Source organism: Hippocampus comes, unplaced genomic scaffold, assembly GCF_001891065.2.
Source record: "Hippocampus comes isolate QL1 unplaced genomic scaffold, H_comes_QL1_v1.1 scaffold99, whole genome shotgun sequence".
In the NCBI taxonomy this organism is placed as follows: Eukaryota; Metazoa; Chordata; class Actinopteri; order Syngnathiformes; family Syngnathidae; genus Hippocampus; species Hippocampus comes.
Window position 1 is genome coordinate 1,316,458 of NW_017805134.1, and position 25,405 is coordinate 1,341,862.

Below are 25,405 nucleotides of genomic sequence, written 5' to 3' on the forward strand. Positions count from 1 at the left end.
CGTGCACGTGTGTGTGTGTGTGTGTGTGTGTGTGTGTGTGTGTGTGTGTGTACCTGCGTGGTGTCTGCCGAGTCTCTGCTGAAGTCGGCGAGGTTCCTCCAGTGTCGCGAAGCAAACGTCTAGGGAACACAAGCAAGTTAGGCAGCCTGCCGCTAGTCACGTGACCCGCGGCAACAAGCCGATGGGCGCCAGCCGCAACTTACGTCCTCGGCCACGCTGTGTCGCCATGCCACGCGCTGATCGGGCTTGCCGTTTGCCATCCGGAGGCCATCTTGGCGCTCCAGGTGCGCTCTGGGAATGATGTGCTGCCGAGCATGCTGGCAAACGTCATGCAACATGAAAAACATGGTGAGGGTTGTCATAGAGACGGGATATTTCAAATAGATTTTGACTGGATGATTTTTTTTTCTAGAGTTCGCATTCATTTGTTTCGTGCTACACTGCAATATTTGCAAAGGCCTTAAACCCAGATTGCAGAGTTTTGTGTGCCAGTTTGAGATGGGAGTGAGTCAAGTTTTTCACCAAAAACAATTACAAGTTGTGTATTTCAAACACATAGCAACTGCCCACGTAACCCTAACATACAATGAGAAAGACCACAGACACAGGCTAACGATTAGCATGGATGTGGTAGCATTAAATGATCTCTGCAGAGAAAAGGCGACAGTACCGTTTAGCTGTATGCCTGTTTTTGCATGTGTGTGATGGAGGAAGGTACCATCATGAAGACGGTGTCATTGTCGTGCTGCGCGTCAACGGGATAATCTTCTTCTGGCAGTGGAGGCTGCAGGTTCAGTCAACACACACACGCACAAGCAAACAATCAAAAGTGAGTAATATAACCCGTGAGCATCAAAGTGCGCCAATGATCTGGTACCGGGCCGTCGTCGGGCTTGGCGGGTTCATCGGTCATCGTGGGGGCAGCGTGGGGTGCCGGCATGGGCGCGTTCCAGGAGGTGGCACCAGACACTGGGTTGTAGTAGTAGAGCCTCCCGGAGTTTGGGTCCATCAGCTGTTCCCAAATCTCGCAGCCAGACTGGAGGGATGGATAGCCCTTCAGCATTTAGCCCACTTAAGTTCCTCCCCCAGCCCCCATGTAACAGTCCAGTGATTCTCAAATTGTGCACCTTGTACCACTTGTGGTACTCTGGCTCCCTCTAGTGGTAATGTGAAATAATTTCTAATTTATGATTATTATTTTTATTTTACTTTTGAGGAGAATATACTTATCTGTAAAATCGGTTTGTTTTGAAACTTGAATTCAGGTACAGGTTTTATTTCACTTTCATTTGCAGCACATTTAACTGAGTCATAATTTAAGAACGGTTGCATTCATTTTCCGAGATTTTAATGTTCAAAAGGTACTCACAGAAATGCGAAATACTGTATATGTTTTGAGAACAAATACTCGGCCTCATTTTTGATGAATACGTGTGCAAGGTAAAGCGTCTTTTGTTTTGTTACCTGTGGCGAGGGTGTCGGTGACGAAGCGGATGGGACGGGTGACGAGACCGGGGGTGATGATGGGTGCGGCGAGGGCGAGCGCGGGTGCGACCAGGTGCTCTGTCGAGTCAGTGGGTGGAAGTAAAACACCCTCCCACTCTCCTGGTCCGTGTGCATCTGCAACAGGGCGCCTTCACAATAAAAGAACCTACTTCCTGCTCTCCCCCCAAAAAATCATTCACATTGGGATGATTCGTAATCTCAAACGTTAACATTCTTATTTTAAATGCCTGCGTACTGTCCTCAATCAGACGTATGGGCTTTGTCTGAGCGAGAGAGTGATGCAAGAGAGTTGTTAGTAGCTTTTCATATAAAATCTTGATATCAACGTTTGGCAGAGTGAGTGGGTTTAAAGCGATCTCTTTTGCTTTTTTTTTTTTTTCCTCAATTGCCTCAATTCCTGCTTGTGCAAGTATCAGATGAGGCCCCAACACTTCCCGCAAAAGCATAATTTTCAAAATAAAAGTCACATAATTCTTTTCAACATCCAAAATCTGCACACACTGACCTGCCATCCTTGTTGCGGGCTGAGTGGGGAGAGGCTTATTATTTCAGAGGAGGTGCTTGAAGAGGAGAGGGTGGGCCCTGTGGTGGAGGGGGCGGGGTCAGGCAGCTGCGATGGCTCGGAGGCGGGATCACAGGTCTGCTGGTGTCAGGACACACACACACACACACACACACACACACACACACACACACACACACACACACACACACACACACACACACACACACACAGGATGAATGAATATTTCAGGCTTCTTACTCGGGTTTCTTGTGTCAGCCAAAAGCCGTCGCCGTGGCGACAATAAGACAAGAAGCAGCCATCAAATTCCTCATCATGCCTTGCTAGCCACAGTGGTGACATCCCATCAACATCAACATATTGGCCTATAGATGCCCCCCAGATGGCTTGTCAAAATGAAGCTACTACCCTCTGGTCAACATAGTTCCTGCTTGGCTCCCACAAGACAAATTCTCTCAAACATTGTTGACAAAACTCTCTATGTATGTTTTAGTGAGCACTTCTCCTTTGCTAAAATCAAGTGCGCACACATCACCATGCTGATTGGACGTCATTTTTTGTTGTAAAAGATCATGTGACAGCGCCTGGAATTTTTACACCGATATGTCCCTAATTATGAATCAATTATCAAGGCAGCTGTCGATTAATTTTATCATCGATTAGTTGTTGATTCATCGAGGAATTGTTGCACACCCACAATGGACATTTGTAATGACAGCCAAACTGCTTGTAAACGGTGAGCGAATCGTGAAAAGTTGCGGAATGTCGCAGATTGCACATGGTCGGCGGTGGGCCTTTACCAGATTGGGAGGCGGAGCCGGGTTCAACTCTCCAATCAGAGCGTCCAGGTGCAGATCCTGGATGGACTCATAGATGTGGTTGGAGTCTTTTTCCTCTTTGTGTTCCTCAATCTCCTCTGGCTCGTCGCTGTCCTGTTCACTGTCCTCCGTGGCCTCGATGGTTTCCTCTTCCTCTTCCTCTTCCTGTTCCATTTCTTGCCGCCCGGCCACCGCCTCCTCTCGGTCTTCCTGCGAGGGTCCACCCTCGGAGTCTTTGAGGGCCTGCACATCGGGTACAGTAGGCGTGTCTACGGGGATGGGCAGTGTGTGGGGTCGGGCGGCAGGTGGGTCAGCCGGGATGAAACCAATGTTTCTATGCTCCTCGGGCAGTGTTTTCGCCGTTACGCCGTCGGTTTTGTCGGCACAGTCAGGACCCAAGGGGGCGCCAGAGTGACGCTGCACTGTGGCGAGGGGCGGCGGCAGGTCCAGGAAGTCCAGCGGGACGCCAAATGTGGACATGCGATTCTCTGTCTTACGGTAGCCACCGGACGTGTCCGGTTTGAGCCGGATGGGCACTTCGTCGCCGGGTTTGCTTCTGGTCCCGCCGGGCTCCTCCAGAACTTTGGGAACATGGACCATTACGGGGACCGACACAGGGACCGGGGCCGCTACCGGAGTGGGGACCGGGGTTGCCTCAGGAGCCGGCGGGTGGGCAAAGTCCAGAGGTGATGGCGCGTCGGGTGGGAGCTCTTTTACATACTTCGCCGGGATGTAGAAGGGTTTGGAGGTGTGGTCGCGCCGCACCTGCCACCAGTGGGCGTTGGTCTTGGCCAGCAGGACGTAGCGCTCGTTGGGCTTGATGGAGATGATGGAGCCATCGCGACCCTCGTACTCGTACTGGAACTCCACCAATACCAGACCCACACCTTCAACAAAAACACAACACAGGGCTCAAAACCACAGACCCGAATTCTTCGACTTCACTGTAGAAAAAAATTCAAGTCATTTGTGACAGTTGCAGAGGACAGATGCCTCCGCCAAGTCCATGTATCTCTGATAAGTGGGCACCTCCAAGATCCTGCTCATTTGCCAACCAAAAGAATTCACCAAACCACCAATGCAGCTCGTCAAAATGGAAACAATTTTCAACGCTTAAGGCAGCCATGTAATGTTACAACTTGTGGAATAAAACCTCCTTTTTGAGGAAAACTTGGGCCTACTCCGCTCCTGTATTTTACTGCTGGTCAGTAGAGGGGCCCTTTCAAGAACTGTTGGAGTCGGTGCTGGGTGTCAAAAAGTTTGAGACCCACTGGCTTACTAAACGCGATCTCATCTCATTACAGAGTGCGAAAAAAAATAAAAATCAGCTACTGGCTAACGCTAACGCGAACCCAAATCTGGTGAAAAAGTGAAGCAGACTAACCTTTCCCCAGCGAGGCGGGCGTGGTTGCCATGGTGATAGCAGACTCGCCCCCTCAGCTTGACGGACAGGCGGCCGCGCCACGGGTGAGGGGTGAAAGGTTAAGCGTAACCATCCGCAATCTAAGAGACAACAGGAAGTACAAATATCATCTGAAATGGGGCACTGCGCACACAAAATGGTTGTCAGTGGAATGTTGGAAGTGCTCGTGTCCACCCTGTCATGACATGTCCTAACATACACTCACTCACACTCACACACTCACCAGTCAACACACACACCATGGTACAAACACACAAAGGTGGCAACACGCACACACCAGTCAATCAAGAACGAGTCGCACCACTCAACACACACAGACACACACACACACACACACACACACACACACACCAGTCGATACACACTAAAACAACACTCTCACAATCAACACACACGTCAACATACGCAAATATTACAGTCAACACGCACGCACACACCAGTCAAGACACACACCGGTGAACATATTGACGCCAGTGACCACGCAAGTCAACACATAGGCTTTTCCATGTATGACGTCACTTCTGTCGCCAAATAAAGATCATATTGTTTCGTGCGCACACACAACACGCAAGCACGCACACACACACACATACACAGAACAATAGTAGGAGGTGCAGCTCAGCCTTGTTTTGTTGACAGAGGGAAGTGTCTGCTTCCTGTTCGTCCAAAAGCCCCACCCATCGGTCACCACCCTTCGGTGACATCACAAACACGTGCCCGCATGCATACACACATGCACATACAGTGTGAATGTTTTATATGTGACTTAGTAAGTTCAAAGTCTTGTGACTTGTTTGACATGGCAAAGTGACTGACACACTTGTCGATGGTCACATGACGCGCACCCACACACACACACACACACACACACACACACACACACACACACACACACACACACACACACACACACACACACAGTGTTTCCTGGTCACACAACAATAGTAAGACTGCTTCAAAGTCAAATGAAGCAGTTTTGACCCTTGACTATGCTGTACAAATCATGCTTCTGCGTTATGGGATGGACTGGTCACCACTCAGTCGCAGAACACATCTGGAGACAACCATTCACATCGTCCCTGAGTGATAGCAACTTTACAACTCAATTTTACAAGGAGAGTTTTGGAGTAAAGTTGACTTGCATCGTAACATTACATTCAGCCGCATTTTGCGGTGTACAGTGGCCTGAAGAGGCAAAGAGAGAAAACTTTGATCTATGGAGGAGAAGCCAGCAACCGCAACTCAGTTAGCATTGTGCTACAAAACAAGAACTCGCAATATGAATATTAGTCAACCTTGGCATCCGTCCATGAGGTTCGGGTGCACAGAACAGTTTTTCCACATATGAGCCATCACTTGATCTTTTTTTTGTGTGTGTGTGTGTGTGTGTGTGTGTGTGTGTGTGTCTCTTGGGACCAAAAACAAACATTGAATGCCCGTGACCTTTGATTCCTCAGGCACTGCATGAACAATTGGCATCATTGGGCTAAGAATGTCACCACGTTTGCTCAGTAACAATTCAGAAAACCACTTTCACTTAGAACAGTTTGTCGCTACATCTACAGAGGCGAAACGCCGCCGGCTTCTCTGGGCCCGAGCTCACTGATGCAAAGTGGAAAAGTGTGCTGGGATCTTACAAGCCCAGATTTCAAATTGTTTTGGGAAATCATGGATGTCGTATCCTCCTGCCAAAGAGAAAAAGGACCATTCAGATTGCTCTCAGCGCGCCGTTCAAAAGTGAGCATCTAGGACGGGATGAAGGTGTGTTAAGAGTCCATGGCCATGGGTAATGTGCATATCTGTGAAGTCATCATTAATGCTGAAGGGCACATACAGGTTTTGGAGCAAATTATGCTGCCATCCAAGCAACTTGTTCTTCAGGGACGTCCCTGCATTTTTCAGCAATACAATTCTAAGCCATATTCTGCATGTTACAACACAAAAGAGTGAGTACTAGACTGGCATGCCAGCAGTCCAGACCTGTCGCCCATTGAAGATATGTGACACAATATGAAGTACAAAATGCGACAAAGGACACCTCGGAGGGGTGAGCAACTGAAGCTGTACATCAAGCAAGAATGGGAAAGAATTCCACCTGCGAAGCTTCAACAATAAGTGTCCCCAATTCCCAAATGCTTATTGAGTGTTGTTAAAAGGAAGAGTGACGTAACACAGAGGTAAACATCCCCATGTCCCAGGTTTGATGAAACATGTCGCAGGCATCAAATTCAAAACGGGTGAATATTTGCAAAATAATAATAACAATAATAACATATATCAGTTACAATATTAAATATATTGTCTTTGTTATTTATTCAATTGAATATAGGTTGAAAAGGATTGGCAAATCAGTGTATACTGGTGTCACGAACATTTTACACAAGGCCCCAACTTTATTGGAAATGGGTTTGTGCTACTGCTGCTGTCATATTGCAACAATATACTACGAGTGCTCTGATGACACTATGAATACAACTGCTACTACTGCTGTGGTATTAGATTACTAATTATGACACTGCTTTTATCCTACTACTAATAGTACTGCGATTCTCAAAAAAACATTACTATTGTGGCCACAATGATACTACAAATGCTCCTAACACTATGATACAACAATTAAACAATACGACTATGAGTAATTACTAATACAATGACACTACCAATACTCTGATAGCTCTAGGACTAACATTAGACAATTATATATGACTTTAAGATACGCTACTTGCACACTTGTAGTTAAATTCTACTGTAAGTACTATTACAACTACAAGGCTAATGCGAAATAATACAACTACTAACACCGTGATACAACTACAACTAGAATATAACTAAAAGTAACGTAATAGTACTACAATCAGTAGAAATACTGCTCTTTGTACTTGACGGCGAGTTCGAAGCATGAAAGGAGAAAAAGGTTGAGTACTTGTACTTGCTTCTTTCTTTGTGGGGTGGGTGGCGTGCACGCAAGCAAACACACCCAACCACACCGCACATTCCAGCCACACGCGCACACGCGGACACGCACGCGCGTAGGAGCACAACGCTAACAAGCTAACGCAGCACACACGCCACTTAATGTGCTCTTCCTTCCTTCCTTCCTTTCTTTGCCCAATTACTTTGCACAGAAACGAAACTACAAACACAATCCCACGACGAGTACGACACACTCGAGCTCGACCAAATACGCGAATGCACAACTCGCTCCATGACTGTGTGCGCGTATGTGTTTGTGTACATGTACGCAAGTGTAGTAAAAAGTAGTTTAGCGTTACCTCGAGTCCAAGGAGAAGCACAACAACAGCCATGACGGTGGGTCCTCGTGTACTTGTTGTGTACTTGTGAAAGTACGTGTGTTTGTGCGTGCGCGTTTGTGTGTGTGTGCGTGTGTGTATGTGTGTGTGTGAAAATCATCGAACAGGTTCCTCTGTTTTTGGCCCCGCCCACCATCAAAGACCTGCTCGCTTCGACTTGCCCCACTCGCCCCGCCCCCACACCGATCTCGTCCCGCCTACCCGGAAATGAGCACTGTTTTAAAAATTAACTTTTGGAACATTGAAAATACAAACACTCGCAGAGAATAATACAAATTTGGTAACAGTATGTAAACTAAAATAGATATTTAAAAACAAATAAAGCAATAAACAAAGGGGATTTATCAGTAAAAAAAAAAAATCGCCATTTCCATTAAAAAGAACACACAGGACCTCAAGGATAAAAATCAAAACAATAGATATTTAGCAATGTCTGCGCATATTTTCCTCGCATAATTGCTTGTTTCTATTTTCTTAGGGCATAAGAAAAACATTTTAAAGTCAGTCATAAATCCCAAGGAGGGCTTACTAGTTCTAAAATTGGCGCAATGTATATGGTACTTACCCATCAACAAAATAATGGTAACCAAGTCCGCAATAAAAAACTGAAATGGGCGCTTCCTGTTCAATGCTCCGACGTTGACGCTCCCATGGCTCCATCTGCCGGCGGAAAGTTGCTCTTGCAGCAGCGGCACCTGTTTGTCCTCACCTGACGTCATCGCTGCCTATCAAAACAAAGACAGTCACGCAAGAAAATAAAGTTAAACAACAATAATAATAATAATAATAGTAATAATAATAATAAATGAAGTAAATTAAATAAAAAACAAGCAGACTACACAAGATAAAACAAATAACATTTAATTCTTGAAGATTTCAATTCAACATCGACATGGCATTTCGCATTTGCAACAGCTGTCATTCAATAAAGACCTCCACCAGACTCCCTCCTTCAAAAATGGTACGCTCCTGATTTGTGCGCACGCGTGTGCGAGTCAGACGGTGCTCGTGCCCGCACGTTCGTGACCGCGCTGGTGCTGATGCTGCGTGCATGAGGCAGCACTTTTCCCGCCTCCAGATCGTCAGACTGCGTCCAGCGCCGAAGTGTCATGACGTGAGCGTCCGCCCGCCTCCTCATCATCACTTTTATCATCATCGTCTTGCTGCTCCTCCTCATCCCTGCATGACAGCATTGGAGCATCAGGCAATCAGGTGTGTGTGTGTGTGTGTGTGTGTGTGTGTGTGTGTGTGTGTGCGTGCTTGGGCTGTTGAACATGTGATGACGTCAGCGCTTCCTGTCGTGTCGTCTGCGGGGCAGTTGGCCTCGCTCTCTTTCTCTCTCTTATTCTCAATTTCTCTGCTTCTCTCTCATTCTTTCACAATGTCTCTCGCTCGCCTCCTTTCTGTGCCTCTATCTGCCAATCTCGACCACTCCCTCCTCCAGCCTACATCCTAAACAGCTGAGTCATCTTGTCTTGACTCTTCCTCCCTTGTGTGTGTGTGTGTGTGTGTGTGTGTGTGTGTGTGTGTGTGTGTGTGTGTGTGTGTGTGTGTGTGTGTTTTCAGAAAACGCTGAGTCATGTCCGCCGGCCTGGACGACAGCGACAGCGTGTTTGGTATGTAAAAAGTACTGACCTCTGATGGCAAAGTCAACTTTTGGCCATGTCATGTGACATGACGACATCAGGTGTACGTGTTGATATGTGCTTGTGTCAGAGCTGAATTCGGTGATTCCCGAGACAGAGCTGCTGGACAACAGCATTCAGAAGGGGCGAGCGCAGCTCAGCCGGAGGCACCGCCCCTCTCGCTCCCGTTGCCATGACAGCGTCAGCTCCAATGACGACAACGGCGATGACAGTTTGGACAGGAAACAGGTGCTTACCCCCACATGCACCTGTGTCAAGGGGACCATGTGACATGATAGCACCTGACCAGTATGTGTGTGTGTGTGACGGCAGGACAATGCAACGTTCTCTGTCCACTCTCCTCTCCAAGTGACAATGCGAGGCTCTTCTCCTTCCCCCGATTTGCTGCTGTCGCCACGTAGCTCCCCCTTCACCTTTGACACGTCACTGGTGGGTCACTCACATGTCAGCATTAAAAATGCGGGAAAAAGAAACCATCCACTACAGACTGATATTTCTCAGGTGCGTCGCTTGCCGGATGATGCCGGCTTGTCATTGGCTGTGGCCCCAAGGCCACGGTACCACCAACTAACCAATGACACGACTCAAGAGGCTCTGGCCACGTCTGCGGGCTTACTTTCCAAGTCCTGCCCTGCCTCCTCTGACGCCTCGCCCGTTTACACTCGAAGGAGCAGGAGGCCGGACAGCGAAGGTATGCACACAAATGCACACATACGCCTAATATGACTTTGTTTGTATGTGTGTGTGTTTGTGTGTGTGTGTGTGTGTGTGTGTGTGTGTGTGTGTGTGTGTGTGTGTGTGTGTGTGCGCGCGCGCGTGCACACATCAGTTCTGGTGTCCGAGTCCAGTCGAGAGTCGAGTCCTGCCGACCCTCTTCCCGTACTGATGGACCAGAAAACCAAAAGACGCTTCCAGGATTTGGGGTGAGCGCGGCGGCCGTGTTTGTGCTGAGTAGGCCCCGCCCCTTATTGTTGTGATGTCACTGAGGCTTTTGTCATGTGATCAGTGTGACGCTCAGGCGCTCGTACCTTCGAGTGAAGAAGGATAAACTAGACAAAAGAGACAAACGGGCCAGCGAGGGGGGTGGCAGGTGAGTTTGATCACAACCAACACACACACACACACACACACACACACACACACACACACACACACACACACACACACACACAAACACTGACCTCGGCGTCCCGCCCAGGGACACGTCCGACAGTTTCCAAGGGCGAGAGTGTTCATCGTCATCTTCACGAACGTCCACATCCTTCGTCTCCTTTTCCTGGTTTTCTTCATCGGGAACGTCACCCGGATCTCCGCGAATGCACCCCGCCACTGAACACGCGCCTCCAAAGTCTTGCTCACAGGTATACGCTTCTTGTTCCTGGTAAACGCTTCCTGCTGCTTGTCAAAACTTCCTGTTCATGGGTCTGTACTTCCAGTTTCTACAGAACACTTCCTGTTGATCCGTATACACCTGTTCATTCCTTCCTGTTCATTGGTACATGCACACTTCCTGTTATGAGTAAACATTTTCTGTCCCTCAGTATGCACTTCCTGTTACTGGGATGGTCTTCCTGTGGCTAGTAAGCACTTCATGTTCTCTGGTACACAATTCCTCCTGGGACATCCTTCCTGTCTTTGTTTCCTATTTCTGACATATGATGTTAGCTTGTAGCAATTAGCACAAAATTGCTATTAGACAGGGGTAACGAACTCAAATCATATGATCAGCTTATCAGCAAGTTCTGTCGAGGCCCGAAACAATGATGAACAATTGAATCAGGCGAGAGGGATCTAAAACAGGCAGGATGTGGTATCTTGAGGAACCGGAGTTCCCTACCCCTGATAGAAAGTGTTACGTGTGACATGGCATCACAGCGAGGTAATTGATTGGGCAGAAGCAAATAAAAGGTGACAAAATGTCTCCTCAAACAGGAAGTAGGAACAGAAAAAAACTTTTCTTGCATGTATTGCAGGAATCAACTTTGAGCGAGGACTTTTCGCCTCCTCAGACGTCCTCGTCCGTGTGTCCTCACGTGGAGTTGTCCTCCTCTATGTCCTCCTCGCACCCTTACCAAACACTGTCGCAGTCTTCTGACGAGGTAGTGCATGCCCGAGCACACGAGCACAAACACAATATTATCTTGGCAAGCGCAAATCAGCAGTAAATTAACGCTTTGGAGATTTTGGATATATCAGCTGTTGTTTGGCTTATGGTTGTTTGCTTTCGAATTAACCAGCCGTGGTAGTCCCGCCCCTTTTGTCATATGCGATTTTTACACATTTTCCAAGTTCATTTGGATACTAATTAGCCTATTTCACGAGCTTGAGCGGCTGCTGCAAAGCCTGTCAAATGTCAAACGTCACGCGTACGTATGCTGCTAATGATGATGCTGACCGACGCTGACCCCGACGCTGGTTTGCGGGGCGTGCGTGTTAGCTGGCCGACGAGGCGCCGTCCGCGGTGGCGTCGTGGACGAGCCAGCAGGTATGCGAGTGGCTGCGGGAGCTAAGCATGGACCAGTACGTCCCCGAATTCCGAGCTGGACACGTGGACGGACACTCACTACTCCAGTTGGATGGCGGAAAGCTCAAGGTGAGCGCGCACACACACACACACACGTGCAGAGCAAAAAATGTCACTTGTATTTTTGGTAGTTTTACTGTTTTAATTCTTGCAGGGTCTCGGCGTGCTGAGTTCGTGCGACCGTGGCGCTCTCAAGCGGCGGATCAAAGTCTTGCAGGCGGCGGCCGACAAGAACAAGAAGGGCAAGGACAAAGATAAAGAGCGCCGCAAGCAGCGCGAGGAGCGCTGGAACTGAATGCCGCCACCCGCCCAAAGTTGGGGTGGGGTGGATGGCAGTCAGAAGAGGGACGGATGGCGTGCGGCCTTGTTACGAATGGGATGTTCAAATATGGTCAAAGTGCAGGTGTCTCTCTCCCACCTATGCAAAAGAGACGCAAATGGTTTTGTGTGCAAGATGCATCTTGTCATGAGCGTGCTTTCCAATAAAAGGCCCCTATTGCGAAAGAACAGGAAGTGTCGATCATTATTTGCGTTACTAGTGATTTGCATGAAATGACGAATTGCACAAATGAGGTAACAAGGGTGACTTGACTGTGGAAGAGAAATAGTTGTGGTTAGCTGCACTCGATCTTTTTGGAGGGTGATATAATTCCAGATTTTCTGAATTCCTTGTCGTTCCTTCTGGCTTACGCGTTCTGCTGCCCACGTCTTTCATAATACAAGTCCATGAGCAAAATGATCACCGCAAAATCCTGTGACAGAGAACAAGCTGCCATATCAATTTCGATATGTACAATCTAAAAAAAAAAATCTACAGTTACAGTGAGACTCCGACAAGTGACCCATCATAGTCAGCTGTCACTATGAAAGAGTTTATTCCATTGATAATTGGATGGAATTTTATTTTGTATTTAAGTGTATTACAAAACATTTTTCCCCAGATAACTCTTTATCAACCCAAAAATTTATGTTTGGTATTATTTGGTGATTTAAAACAACAGCAACAATGAATATCAGTATACATGAGGGTTTGACGTTCTCGGAAACCTTTTTAAAACTCAAGTCTGCTTTCATGGAGGACTGGAGAATATTTATTGTTGAGATGCTGAAATTCAGCTGAAGTTCAACAAGGTTTTGAAAGGATTTGGCAGTTATAAAAATAATTCATTTGATCATTGATGAGTTATCAGTGAGTCGATGAAGTGTTGCATCACAACGGATCGCGCGTGAATCCCATCACAGGGCTCCATCCAAATAAATATAAATAAGATGATGACAAATAAATAGGAATGATCGAGTCATAAATATGAAAAGTAAAGCAATAGATAAATAAATAAGTGCCTTGCGTCAAGTAAGGCGAGTGTGCGGAACACAGTGCAAGCTTGGAGCGTGTCTTGGCACATCACATTCCTCACTGGGGCTGACTGGTCGCCCCGCCCACCACCATCATCATTAACTTCAACTTCTTCCACAAAGTGGGTGCCTGCAGGCGATAAAACTGCATCGTATGTCCGTCCAGTAGGGGGCAGCACAGGAAGAGGGCAGAGGCCCAGTATTATTCCACGGAATATTCCAGCATCCTTCTTGGCGCCACATCCTTGGGAAGCAGAGGCTGGCCAAAGTGCGAGTGGCGCGTTTTAGCGTGCCAGCGTCCTGTGGCCGGTGATGGCTCGGAGGCTTCGGATGACATCGTGCATGAAGGATCTGAGCTGCGTGAGTGTCAGGTGAGCGGCTGCCTGCGTCTCGTAGTCACCTTGGAGACGCGCCGCCAGCCCCGCCCATTGATCCAGGTCCTCATCCAGGCTGGCGTTGCCGCCGCTGGGCCCGGCCACCTCTCGGGCCTGCGAACATCCCGTTCGTTAGCACGCGTCATCCATTCCGACAGCTAGCGTTAGCACGGGCGTTACCTTATCAACGTGAGCCAGCAAGTCTCGCAGGTCGGCCTGAAGGCTGTCCAGACCACCAAGGCGCTCTGATAAAACTTCGAGAAGACCCTGGAACATCCGCACGCCTGCCGCCATGCGACTCATGCATGTGTCCTGCAGAACATATCGTCAGGCAAGAACAAGATGGTCATTGTCGTCCAGTTTCTCTTTTTGTGAAGGCATGCATGCAAGTATGGTTTTTAAAGGGTCTTGGCACCCAATGCGTTCCACTGGTTGATGCGTTACAAGGGTCAAAACGAGCCTCTGGCATGGTTGACGTTGGATAATTACGTGGTTTGCCAATACTTTGCAATCTGCGACAAAATAGTAAAAAAGTCTTGCTTGGGTCACACATGCCACTTATTGTCTTACATCTCAAATTATCATGAGAAATGGCCCTCTTCAAGATGTCAGACCTTTTTGACCAAATAAAAAACCTTGGCAAAGGGCGTCGTGGGTTATTTGCAACCCAAATCACCTTGGAAACCGAATAACAAGAATCTATATAGACATAAAAATAATAATGGAAGCATCGGACCATTCACGTTTCTTTTGTACTATGCAAATGGGAATATTTTCAAAGAATGGCAAGAACTGAGGCATGGTTCTTGTTTGAGCTTACACAAAGACAGCAAGCCATTCGCAACATTTGAAAGTGCACAAAGAACGCACCGGCCAGTGGGACACATTTGGAACCAAATCAAAGAGGCAGCAAATTGGGACACGTGAAGTTGGTGTGAGTATTGCGCTTGCTGACCACGTTGAAGTTTGGCGAGAGAGGCTTGAGGACGGGCGCGGGGGGGATGTGGAGGGCGGTGGCCATCATCTGAAGGTCGCTGGTCAGCGGCAGGAAGTCAAGCGTCGAAGCCTGCATGGGGGAACAGAAAGCGGGCGGGATCAGCGAAAGAGCAAGCGATGAGGCGAGATGAGATGATGTGATAGCTGACCTGGGCGAGCACGGTGGGGACGTCTTTGGAAATTTTGTCCGCCAGCATGCGGGCTCGTTCGAGTGCATCTCGCAAGGCTGGTGAAGGGCCGGCAGTGGGTGCCGGACGGGTCACCCGTGGGAACAGGATGCAGCAGAGAAGAGGGAAAACTGCAGAAGCAAAATGGATGGAATGAATTGATTGGTGAATTTGAGGACGGCGACCCCATGTGGACAAAAATCAAACTTGCACCTGGGACAGTATCCTCGCCATAAATGAGGGATTCTGTTCGGTCTGGCCAAAGTGATGAATGAATCTATCGCAAGTTATTTCGCTGGGCCACGCACAAGTTTTAATTTGGTCACAGTTTCGAACATCAGCAAACAAATACTGTGCGTAGGCGTCTTTAGCCTATATGCCTCAAATGTTCGTGCCAAAAAAGAAGTTTCAGACGCGCTGTCAGTCTAAAATAGGAGGTGACACAGCACATATTACGCTCAGGTGAAAGAGATCTTTGACACCTGTGAAGAACTCCTCTAATCGAATCCACATCAAATAATTTCAATCAGTATCGAATCCAAACGAAGGAAAAGCCTATGGGGTGGGCAATACCATATCGCTTATATCAGGGGGTCTGCAAAACAAACAAACACACACACACACACCTAAAACATTACAGATAATAAACAAAAAAAAGTTCAATAGCTATAAGGTAAATAATAATAATAATAATTATTCTTATTATTGTTGTTATTATTAAGATAAGATAAGAAAACCTTCTCGCAATTCACAGCAGCAAAGTTATGAAAGGAAGAAGTAGAATTATTCAATAATAATAATAAAATAATAACAATAACATACATTAAACTGTAATTTGTTGTTTCTCTATCACAACCACGTATATATATATATATATCTTGAATCTTGAATGTTTGACTGAGAGGCGACGTCTCTCTGGTGCTTGTTGGTGACGCAACTTTAATTTTGAAGGCGAAAGTTGGAGCCGCCTCCTCCCTGTTGGCCACTGAATGCACACTGCGTCAGTCCTGGTCAAGTCAAGCGTATTTATATAGTCCTTAATCACATACGAGTCTCAAAGGGCTTCACGTGACAACAGTTGACAAATATCAACGATTAATCCCACAGTGCCTACACGCCTCGGAAAAGTTCAACGAGCAACGAGGGTCGGGTGAACAAAATTGCATGAGCGTGCACGTGACCCCGAGGGGGCGTGGCCGCGCTGGCTGCGTTCTGCACTCACCTGCGTGCGCGTGCATGTCGCTCACGGCGGTTTGGGGTCTCGAGCGATTCCGACGACCAAGACCAAGATTAAGACGACGACGAAGAACGAGTGCGCTACATCTTCCATTGGCGCTTTTATTGAAGCGGTTCCGCCGGGAATTTCCACCCACATTACACGGACCCGACGCTAACTCTGCCTAAGTGACGACAGCTCCCCGTGACGTCACCACGGTTCCGATGAACGAGCGCGTCTGCATTATTTCCGGGTGCAGCACGAACTTGAGTTGAACTCAACGTTTTGGCGTTAAGGCGTGCTGTGAATGGCATGCATTTGAAACCAGTTGAATGCAGCACTTGAAGTAGTAGAAAGGCGAACGGTTCCTTATTTGCATGTGCTCGGCGTGCATTTCAGCATTCGGAAATCGTGGAAGATCTGGAATGCTCGGAGGCATAGTTCGGGTTTCACAATACGGTGATTCACTCTTCTTCATCATCATCAGTGTGACCACACTTCCTGTCCAAGGACTGTCAGTCAAGTCAAAGTCCTTGGAACGCTGTTGAAAAAAAAATGTCAGATGCCATTTATATGCTTTGGGGGGGGCTATTTTTGAACAAAGTCATTTTTAAAATGTGTTCATATTTGTTATAATAGTGGGTTGCAACTTTGCAACAATAGGAAAAACTTGAGAAACCAATATATCGCATAATGCATTGCACTGATCCAGAAAAATTGTGACGAGTTGTGGTGTGCATTTTCTGCCCAGTCGATATGCAATCATGCCCAATCTTTGAATAGAGGAATGAAAATTGCAAAAGGTTTGATTCAATTCATTCATTCATTCAAAAAAATCGACAGGTCAGTTGATGATTCAAATAATGGTGACTTGCACCCCTCAATAAGTTGTTCAATACGTATCAGCAAGTTCCGGCAGCTGACGATGTGATGATTCCAGAGAAATTATGTCTTTAGTAGTCATGTATTGTAATGCCCTTCAATGCGGAAAGAAGGATGCACGCAGTCGCTGATGCAATCTGTCGTTTTTTTTTAATAAACAAAAAGAGTTATAATAACACACACATTCATAGGAGTTGCTGTTAGCCACAACTCACGCCCATGCGCTCCACACTCAGACTAACTACCGGAGCCAATATTCCCCCAACCTGGCTCCTCCCCTCTCTATGACGTCACACGAATCCAAGAAATAGATATTACAGTATTTCAAAACCAGTATTTGACCAGTGACTCAAATTAGTAGTGTTTCGAAACCAGTATTTGACCAATGACTCAACTACTGTATTTCAAATAAAAAATGGACCAAAGACTCAAATGACTCAACTGCTGTACTGTAAAAATGGAGTGAAACATTCGCCATTCACGCTATTTGCACAGGAGGGCAATTCCTTGGAGATGTCCACATTGCCAATGGAAAGATACACAGAAACGTGTTCGTCTTTGTATGACGTGTGGAAAATGAGAAAGAGAAATGCCTCTGTAGTACATAGACCAAATTTGCCGAGCAAAGGACGATGTCGTGCATTTGAGGATATTCCAGGGGAGTTAAAAAAAATGGATTGTGTACTTGTGTTAAAATGAGAGATTAGGGTATCCTCTATAATATCTAGTGTAGTGGATGCCACATGTCATCTTGAAAAAGGAGCCAATGACTACGCTTACTAAAAAAAAAAATCTTCCACCATATACGCAAAAAGCGCTTTCGGCTTTGTTTTGAATTTTGGCCATGAAAATATCACAAGGCCGATTCAGTGGCAGGCCTTGATTGAATGGAATCCTGTGGGAGACCCCCTCCCCCCGCCCCCTAATTCCACCAAAACACTTGCCCACACAGCGAAGCATTTCTTTTCAAAGGTGAATTGTAAATCAAGCTGCATCTTTTGCATGTTTCTCCTCTTCTTCAGTTTTGTCGAACAACAGCGATGTTTGTCGCATTTTGGGGACGTCTCGGCCGACGAGCGCGACCAGACTGCCCTCACATTCATATAAAAAATCGGTTTTGGAAAAAAATAAAATAAAAAGTTCACCTCGAAGTGAAAAAAAAATACGCGTCACCCGTGAGCAAAAACATCGGAATTGACCTCCAGCGTGAACGTAGCCTTCCGTTTGCCAGCAACAGACTCGACGAAAGGGTGACTCCACAAGGGGGCTCGACATTTCTCATACAAACATCCGCTGGACATCCAACAAGGAATCTTCCATTGACAAATGTTTTGAGGAATCGTTTTGAGACTTTGTTTCACTTAAACCCTTAATTTCAACTTCTCCACAGACAATATTTTCCAATTTTTGTAGACCGAAATTTGCACTCCATTTTTTTTTCATCAGAGATGCAAATCAACTTTGTGGAATTCATTGTTGCTCTTGTTTTCTCGAACACATCAAGTTTCCATAATATTTATAATTAGTAATTTAGTAATTAGGGGTTAGGTTTAGCAACAAGTGGATTTTTTTTTTGCTGAAAGTCATAGCTATAAATTCCAAGTAACAACACACGGTAAAATCCTGATTGCGCAAGCTTTTTTAGATCAATATCTCCAAAACCAGATGTGCGAGTAAAAAGTACACATTCTTTCAATCCACGTCAAACATGAGTTTCAGAACACACAAAAAGTAATCCCGGATTGGAATTTGCTATTCACCAGTGTTGTCTTTGTGGGGTTTTTTTCCCCAAAATAAGATATTTTTACTTTGGGGAAACAATCGGCAAGGTTTTTGCCCATTTTCTGCTCGATGTTATGGACCAAATATGATTTTTTTTTTCTGATCCAATTCATCGATGAATGAAAAAAAATATGCAAACATTCATTGCAGCTCTACACTAGACAATCATTTCATGTGCCAGAATCTCGCCGCTCCCTTTGCTTCTATGAAATTGAGAAAATAAAAAAATATCTTTAAACAGTAAGAATGTGTTTGGAATGTATTTATTAGTTGAAGTGTTTTTATGATAGGTCCACCAAATGACGTTGATCCAGTTCATTGTAATGCAAGAGCAATGACGTCATTACGGGTGCCAAAGTTGTGTTCTTAAACTATTTTTCACTTGACGCACGACTCCACTGTCTCGTCCAGCATATCGAAATGCGCGTATAGAGTCGGCAAAAATTCAACAGTCGCCAATGCGTTGACAATCGTTGCCGCATTCCCGATTCTCCAATCAGCGCGAATGGACATTTTACGGAACTATCGAGGACCAGTATAGCCAGATGAGGGAAATGACTGCACAGACGAGAAGCAGCAGTTGCTGCCATGATGGCGGACGCCTCAGGTGAGGATGATGAGGGGCACCTCTTTGTCTCCAGTGCCGAACAGCGGGAACATCTGCTCAGTGAATTCGCCGCAGTTGAAGCTGAAGATCTCGGAACCCGATTTGGCGTTGTAGAAGGACACTTGCCCCGCCTCCACGTCCAGGAACACACCCATCTGACGCAGTTTGGGCGGGGCCTTGACCTGGTAGGTGAAAAAGAAGCACGCAAATGCAGTCAAGCCCGCCTGTCAAATAGGAACACAGCACATCCAAATATTTAGGGCTGCAACTAATAAATGAATAATCTCCAGACTATTTTTTTTTCGATGAATTGATTAATCAAATTTTTAACATTTCAATATCTTAATTGAAAAAAACACCCATTATTTCAATTAACTCAGGGGTCGGCAACCCAAAGTGTTGAAAGAGCCATATAGGACAAAAAAAAACAAAAAACAAATATGGCCGGAGTCGCAAAAAAATAAAAGCCTTCTATAAAACTTATAATGAAGGAAACACATGCTGTTTGTATGTAGGAGACTGGACTGTCTCACAATTGTTTGTTATTCATTCCTTTGTTGTGTGTTCACAAACTCCCCCATAGAATTTATTTTGTGATTTCCTCGCTTGATTTTTTTGTTTTGGTGCATTATTTTCGCTTTTCTTAGTGTCAGTGAAGTGATCATGAATTTCCGTTTTTCGGAGGCTGTCTTTGAATGCCTCTCGAGTCAAACGAGAAGAGAGAAGGCACAGAGTCGGACGCAGACGTGTGTGTGTTTGTCGAGACTGTTAAAAGCAGAAATGAAGTGTACGTTTTAAAAAACCAACACCAAAGCTCTCCTTTTTCGAAGCTGCAACATGTATCTATATCTATTTGAGCTATATTAGCCTACTATCAAAATCTTTTTTCATTTTCAAACATTTTTCATAAAGCTCCAGGGAGCCACTAGATGTCGCCAAATAGCCGCATGCAGCTCTGGAGCCGCGTGTTGCCGACCCCCGAATTAACTGGAATTTACACACCAGAGCTTTTCACCAAGATTTTCAGGCTTGACCAACTTCACTACCTTCCCTGTGTCAATCCAGCGACAAAATTCTGCATATTTGTTGGTTTAGTGAACAGGCTCTGGGTCCCTCAACAACGGCACAGTTGACTAAAAAATTGTGAGTCAACCCTTTCAATCATCGATTTGTTTCAATTTGTTGATGCAGCCCTACAAATATTTGCTACGGGGCAACGGGAAACAAGTAGGCGGTACCTTGGTGAGTGGCGGTGCAGTGAGTGCTCGCAGTTGGCTGCCGCTCCACCAGAGGGCGAAATATCCATTGGATGGGCTCATATCAAACAGGCCCTTCCTCTGTGCAGACTCAGTTGCCACGCCCAACTTCCAGTCTTTGTTCTCGCCCACCATCACCTGTGTGCGCGTGCGCACACACAAATACACACACAGTCACACACTCACATATAGGCACAGTGACAGAATTACAGACCTCCCAGTAGTGTCGTCCAGTGGCGTATCCTTCCTTGGCTGTGATGCACGACCATACGTCAAATCGATGCTGACTGTTGCGATAAAACTGCAGCTTCTCACCACGCTTCACCTGCTTCCTGTCCTCCGACAGGATCAGGAAAGGGTACGCCGTCATCGGGTTCAAGGTCACATCGTCTGAAGACCAAGGAGAGCGTAGCGCGCCGCCGTGAGCCTCATCGATGCTAACAAAAGCGCTCCTGATGACATGAGGAAAGGTCATAGGTTCTCACCCATGTACGCGCGAGCCTTCTTGTGACCTGGGTGACCCCAACACAACATAAACGCACTTTTAGTCGTTGAATCGAATGAATTTGGTGAAGCTGATGACACAGTGTGAATGTTGGACGTACGCACCCGACACCGGCTTCATCTTCTTCATGTCTGAAAGGAAACGGGAAGCCAGCGTCAGTCTCGCTTTCACAATAAAAAATGACTTAAGGATCTTTCTCACTGGCGAGCAGATGGCAACTACGATGATTACAGAGACGTGTCGGCAATGTCTTCTGGAGACTAGCCGGGTTTCCAGAGAATCTCGCTCAATTGAAATGTTTTGGGTTTTTTTGCTTCCCAAGTTTCCAGCCGGTCTGTGAGATGTCACAGAGACTAATTCTCTGTGACACCTTCAAGACCGGTGGCATCCGCGCAACAAAGCTAGACCACGTCGAGCTGCATACGGAGTCTTCTCGTGGCAACTTCTGGGCGAATTAGTCTCCTCAAGACTTCTCCCTGATGAGAACGCAAGAAACATTTTGGTCTCCTGAGTTGACTCGAGTCTTGACCAGTGAGATAGATCCTCCAGCAGATGAAGACGCTGCAATCAAATTCATCCACTGGGAAATGCAAAGTTGCTGAAGCTGAAGCGGATGACCTCTGAGTGCCCATTGGCTCCTCCTCAGGCTGCTGCTGCTTCCTCTGAGATTGAGCATGCTCTCCGCCGCCATCATCTGGTCACTCGACAACACTGCAATACACGGTATGTGAACGGGCGGAAACCAAGATGGATCTCTGGCTGGCGGCGCCGCTCACGGGAAGCCACGGATCCTCTGGCCCCGCCGCCGCCGCCGCCCAACCTGGCGTCCTCCATCCTGTCTCGAACTTCAGCCAGCGCTGCCTTGACTCCGCCCAGGTTGAAGTAGAGGTTGAGGTCCAGGTCGTCCACGTTGATGGGCTCGTCCGAGCCCAATGGCGACGTGGCCTCTGAGAAGCTCTGAACGAACACATCAAAGGTCAGCTGATGTCACCGACGTCGCCGACGTCACCCGAGTTCCCGTACGACCTGCAGGAATCCAATGTGGTCCTGACTGACAGCCTGAGTCTCTAGCTGGGCCCGTCTGTCCGTCAGCTGTCCGAGCTCCGCCTCCAGAAGGCTGACTTGGCCCTCGCCCCTGGCCAGGACCGCCCCCATCTGCTGCTGGACTCCGCCCACCACCTGGGCTCGGAGACGGTCCAGGGAGCTGGCCGCCTCATCCAGCAACGTTTCCACTTCTCCGCGCTCTCGCTCGCCGTAGTTCTGCCATTAACACGTTACCGCGTTAACAATGCTTGCAACATGGGTTGGGAAACAAAGACTCCGACCTTGACACCGTCCATCTTGGTCTTCAGCTCGGCCAAGATCATCTGCTTGTCCTTTATCCTGTTCAAGATCTCCTGCTCCGTCCTCGCCACGTGTTTCTACACAGGTAGCCGCACGATGAGTTTGACAGGGAACAGGAAATGAGGGTGCGTGGAAAGGGCACGTACCTGTTTGCTGAGTCGTTCAGTCTGGACCGAGACAGTCTGGTGAGTTCGGTGGTCCTCCAGCACACAGATGGCACAAATGCAACGCTGACAGGTCCGACAGAACACCTGAACGTCGACGCATCACAACACACCAACATCATGCACCTTCACGTATCATCACGTATGACTGCATAGGATCACGTACAGTCGTGCTTTGAGGTACCTCTTCAATTGAGTCTCCTAACTCACATCCTCTTTGCCCACTGAAAGGGCGGGAAATGCAATGAATTCGGTCCAGCACCCGCCCCCCTCACATCCCCAAAAAAGCAAAAACAACAAAAAAATGTCAGAATTTGTATTTGAATTAGGAGAATTAGCACTCCATAATATTGGTCTTTATAAAAACCTTGATTTTGCAATCTCAGCCACCAAGTGAGCAATAAAAGACGGCTGGATGGACTGCTCATTGAAGGATTTCGAAGACCTCTTAAATCCTTTTGGAGCTCATCAATACAGCACTAATATTAGCGGTTCTATTCAAAGGATAAAGAATACATGTCTGAGTACTGTTATATTGTCTGTCGACATGTTTCTGAACCATTTGTGTTCAATCTGGTGTTTAAAGAATGGAAGTACCGTAACATAGATGCTAATTAGCGTTAGCCTACTTCTGGCCTTTCCTTAAGCCGTTGTTTCACTATTATCCAAATTGGTGAAGTGTAAGTTGAGTTCACTGCCACCCAAAAACAAACAAACAAAAAAAAAATGACGGCTCGTATCAGTTCGCCATTCATATGTCAAGGCACCACTGTATATTCCAAGTATTATGATTACACAGATGATCACGTATCATCAATGATCATTGAGGTTTCTTTTGCTTTGTTAACATGCGATCACGTATGATCTGGCACGTTGGCATGTTGTGCTGTCCATCCTCTCACCTCCAACAGGCGGCGGTGTAGTGAGCAGGTGCGTCCCCTGAGCGCCTGCTGTGGGTCCATGAGAGGATGCTTGGCGTAGAAGGGTGTGTTGTGATGGGGCCGGACGTGTTCGGCGCAATACGCCGCCGTGCATGTCAAGCAGGAGCTGACGGCCGGCTGCTTGATCCCCGTGCACACGTCGCACCAAATCACGTCCTCATTAGACGCCTTCACAAACGGGTTGGTGCTGTTGGCTGGCACGCTAGATGCGGTGGCGTTGCCGTAGCGAGAAATTTTGTAATTCTCCGTGATCACAGCGAAAACTTTGTTGATGCTCAGCTGTGGACGCTCTTCAAAGGCGTATTTGCAAAGCGGACATGTGCATGTGGTGGTCGATGCCCAGTACCCGCCGATACAAGCCTGAAAAAAAAAGGGAGCATAAACACTGGGGCTAAGAAGCTAGCATGCTAACCAAACTGTATTGTAACACAATGAACCTAAGCTAGTCCACTAACCAGTCGCGTGACACACGGATGCTAACACACAAACCACTGACATCACATACTGATGCTAAGTTAGCACACAGTCATATAACACACTGACAGCATGCAAATCAAACAGTCATGTGATACTAATGAGTGTGTGTTGTTGGTATGTACCTGGCAGAAGTTGTGACCGCATGGTGTGGAGACAGGGTCAGTGAAGAGGTCGAGACAAATGGAGCAGGTGAGTTCCTGCTCTGTGAACAGATCGGGCGCCATCGCCGCCTCTGCCATCTTGTTTCCTGGCCACAAAATGTACATCTACGTCAATATTTGCCTTAGCCCGGGAAGAACAGGTGAAACAGGAAGTGCCTCGAAGGCAACGCCCCATTCCTCAGCACTCACATACAAATAAGAAACCATCTACTTCCTGTCACGTGACCCACAACTCTGATGACTGCCTATTTGATTGGCACCAGGTGTGATGGGGGGGCCGAGCCAAATAGCACCAATGACTGTCACACAAAAACACATACACAAACTCTCACTCGCACAATTACAAATGCTCGCTGTTTCTCACCACACACACAGCATTTGACAACATGAGTGCCATTCCACAACCTGTCGGTTCACTGACATTGACATACGGGCTTCATGTGACATGTCAATCATAAAGGGGCCAAGAAAAGCGCAAAGCTGAGCGGTGGCCTTTCACCTGTTTGTCCTCTGCTGTCCCCTGCTGCTGTGGTGGATGAAATGCGACACATGCTAGCATCGTTATCCTGAGCATTTTCATCGCGTGTTTGTCAGCACCCTTTCAAAACAAAAGTTCCCATTCACTCATGGGTTTTACTTTCACACTAAAAGTCTGTTCAGATTCAATGCATACATGGAGCTGTTCCTTTCGAAATAAAAGGAACTTGTTGAGGTTCACCTATTTATTTGCACGTGTTCCTTTCAACATAAATGCTTTTAGTTATTACTCCCCCCCCTTACCCCGGCCTCTAAATAAAAACGCTGCTCATATTCTATCAGCTGCTCCACTAGCGTTCATTCTCAATTTTTGCCACCGCAGTAGCTGTTCCTTTCAAAATAAAGTGACGATCTTGGTCGCTCCCACGAGGCATTTGACTTGGGGAGAAAAATGAGGTCCGAGGTTGCAAAGTGCATCAAAATCTGTCAAAAGTTTTCTTACCTGCTTCTCGGCAGTTGCGTTTCTGCTCAGCCTGAAACGCAAGTTTCACTGTGACGTTTGCAGGGGCGTGGTCTGGCAAAAGTGGTCGGGCCACATGTTTGCGTGACGGTCGATCACCACGACACCTCACTGCGACACTCACCATTGGATGGATACCCCCATTCATTTTACTTCCAAGAAAATCGCACGAGTGTTACAGGACACAAAGCAGTAAAAAATACAACTAAACAAAATATAAAACACAAGAATGGACATCCATCATCTGAACCGGTTGATCTCCACAAGGGTTACGGGTGTGCTGGAGCCATTGGCAGCTGTGAAATGCGGGGCAGTAGGCGGGTTACACCCTGAACTGTTGCCAACCAATCTCAGGACACACATAGGGTGATGAATTAACCTACCACACTTTTATTTTTTTATTTAAAAATGTGGAAGGAAACCACAAGACTA

General features: G+C 46.9%; 4 protein-coding genes across 7 annotated transcripts in view; 1 reads left to right on the top strand and 3 right to left on the bottom strand.

Annotated features, from left to right (window-relative positions):
• arhgap27l (Rho GTPase activating protein 27, like) overlaps positions 1-7,683 on the bottom strand; it is a 10,432-nt gene extending 2,749 nt beyond the window's left edge. The window contains exons 1-9 of the mRNA XM_019866333.1: positions 7,543-7,683; positions 4,232-4,350; positions 2,830-3,734; positions 2,012-2,149; positions 1,465-1,620; positions 878-1,036; positions 719-784; positions 204-317; positions 54-119 (exon numbers count right to left, since the gene is read on the bottom strand). Coding sequence (XP_019721892.1) covers positions 54-119; positions 204-317; positions 719-784; positions 878-1,036; positions 1,465-1,620; positions 2,012-2,149; positions 2,830-3,734; positions 4,232-4,262 — 1,635 coding nt within the window. The 5' untranslated portion in view covers positions 4,263-4,350; positions 7,543-7,683. The remainder of the gene's footprint in view (positions 1-53; positions 120-203; positions 318-718; positions 785-877; positions 1,037-1,464; positions 1,621-2,011; positions 2,150-2,829; positions 3,735-4,231; positions 4,351-7,542) is intronic.
• Positions 7,684-8,587: 904 nt separating this feature from the next.
• samd14 (sterile alpha motif domain containing 14) lies at positions 8,588-12,258 on the top strand. 3 transcript variants are annotated; one of them, XM_019866368.1, is made up of 11 exons: positions 8,605-8,793; positions 9,148-9,197; positions 9,298-9,455; positions 9,540-9,656; positions 9,729-9,918; positions 10,057-10,150; positions 10,234-10,317; positions 10,426-10,588; positions 11,201-11,326; positions 11,665-11,820; positions 11,906-12,258. In XM_019866368.1, exons 2-11 carry the CDS (start codon positions 9,161-9,163, stop codon positions 12,044-12,046), a joined length of 1,266 nt encoding a protein of 421 aa, XP_019721927.1. In that variant the 5' UTR covers positions 8,605-8,793; positions 9,148-9,160; the 3' UTR covers positions 12,047-12,258. The 3 variants fall into 3 exon arrangements, with proteins under 3 accessions (XP_019721926.1, XP_019721925.1, XP_019721927.1); XM_019866367.1 differs by having other exon boundaries at positions 8,588-8,695; positions 9,540-9,918; XM_019866366.1 differs by having other exon boundaries at positions 8,603-8,793; positions 9,540-9,918.
• Positions 12,259-12,907: 649 nt separating this feature from the next.
• csf3b (colony stimulating factor 3 (granulocyte) b) lies at positions 12,908-16,820 on the bottom strand. Its single transcript, XM_019866398.1, has 5 exons — positions 15,864-16,820; positions 14,624-14,772; positions 14,434-14,544; positions 13,659-13,790; positions 12,908-13,592 (listed from the first exon to the last, which is right to left on the bottom strand). The coding sequence occupies exons 1-5, from the start codon at positions 15,877-15,879 to the stop codon at positions 13,389-13,391; spliced, it is 612 nt and encodes a 203-aa protein (XP_019721957.1). The 5' UTR covers positions 15,880-16,820; the 3' UTR covers positions 12,908-13,388.
• Positions 16,821-18,768: 1,948 nt separating this feature from the next.
• On the bottom strand, positions 18,769-25,115 carry btr30 (bloodthirsty-related gene family, member 30). 2 transcript variants are annotated; one of them, XM_019866348.1, is made up of 13 exons: positions 24,956-25,115; positions 23,938-24,062; positions 23,300-23,698; positions 22,380-22,484; positions 22,215-22,310; positions 21,916-22,149; positions 21,666-21,846; positions 21,508-21,600; positions 20,994-21,020; positions 20,870-20,896; positions 20,599-20,774; positions 20,367-20,522; positions 18,769-19,310 (listed from the first exon to the last, which is right to left on the bottom strand). In XM_019866348.1, the coding sequence occupies exons 1-13, from the start codon at positions 25,098-25,100 to the stop codon at positions 19,125-19,127; spliced, it is 1,950 nt and encodes a 649-aa protein (XP_019721907.1). In that variant the 5' UTR covers positions 25,101-25,115; the 3' UTR covers positions 18,769-19,124. The 2 variants fall into 2 exon arrangements, with proteins under 2 accessions (XP_019721907.1, XP_019721908.1); XM_019866349.1 differs by lacking the exon at positions 24,956-25,115 and adding an exon at positions 24,166-24,274 and having other exon boundaries at positions 19,125-19,310.
• Positions 25,116-25,405: the final 290 nt, after the last annotated feature.

Coding starts and splice junctions, on each gene's coding strand:
- samd14 (XM_019866367.1), top strand. CDS start 9,161: ATGTCCGCCGGCCTGGACGACAGCGACAGCGTGTTTG. Junction 9,198..9,297: donor CGACAGCGACAGCGTGTTTG/GTATGTAAAAAG, acceptor TGCTTGTGTCAG/AGCTGAATTCGGTGATTCCC. Junction 11,327..11,664: donor TGTCGCAGTCTTCTGACGAG/GTAGTGCATGCC, acceptor CGTGCGTGTTAG/CTGGCCGACGAGGCGCCGTC.
- csf3b (XM_019866398.1), bottom strand. Junction 14,545..14,623: donor TCCCCACCGTGCTCGCCCAG/GTCAGCTATCAC, acceptor TCCCCCATGCAG/GCTTCGACGCTTGACTTCCT. Junction 13,593..13,658: donor TGCTGGCTCACGTTGATAAG/GTAACGCCCGTG, acceptor GGATGTTCGCAG/GCCCGAGAGGTGGCCGGGCC.
- btr30 (XM_019866348.1), bottom strand. CDS start 25,100: ATGGTGAGTGTCGCAGTGAGGTGTCGTGGTGATCGACCGTCACGCAAA. Junction 22,485..23,299: donor TACACCGCCGCCTGTTGGAG/GTGAGAGGATGG, acceptor GTCGACGTTCAG/GTGTTCTGTCGGACCTGTCA. Junction 22,150..22,214: donor CCAAGATGGACGGTGTCAAG/GTCGGAGTCTTT, acceptor TGTTAATGGCAG/AACTACGGCGAGCGAGAGCG.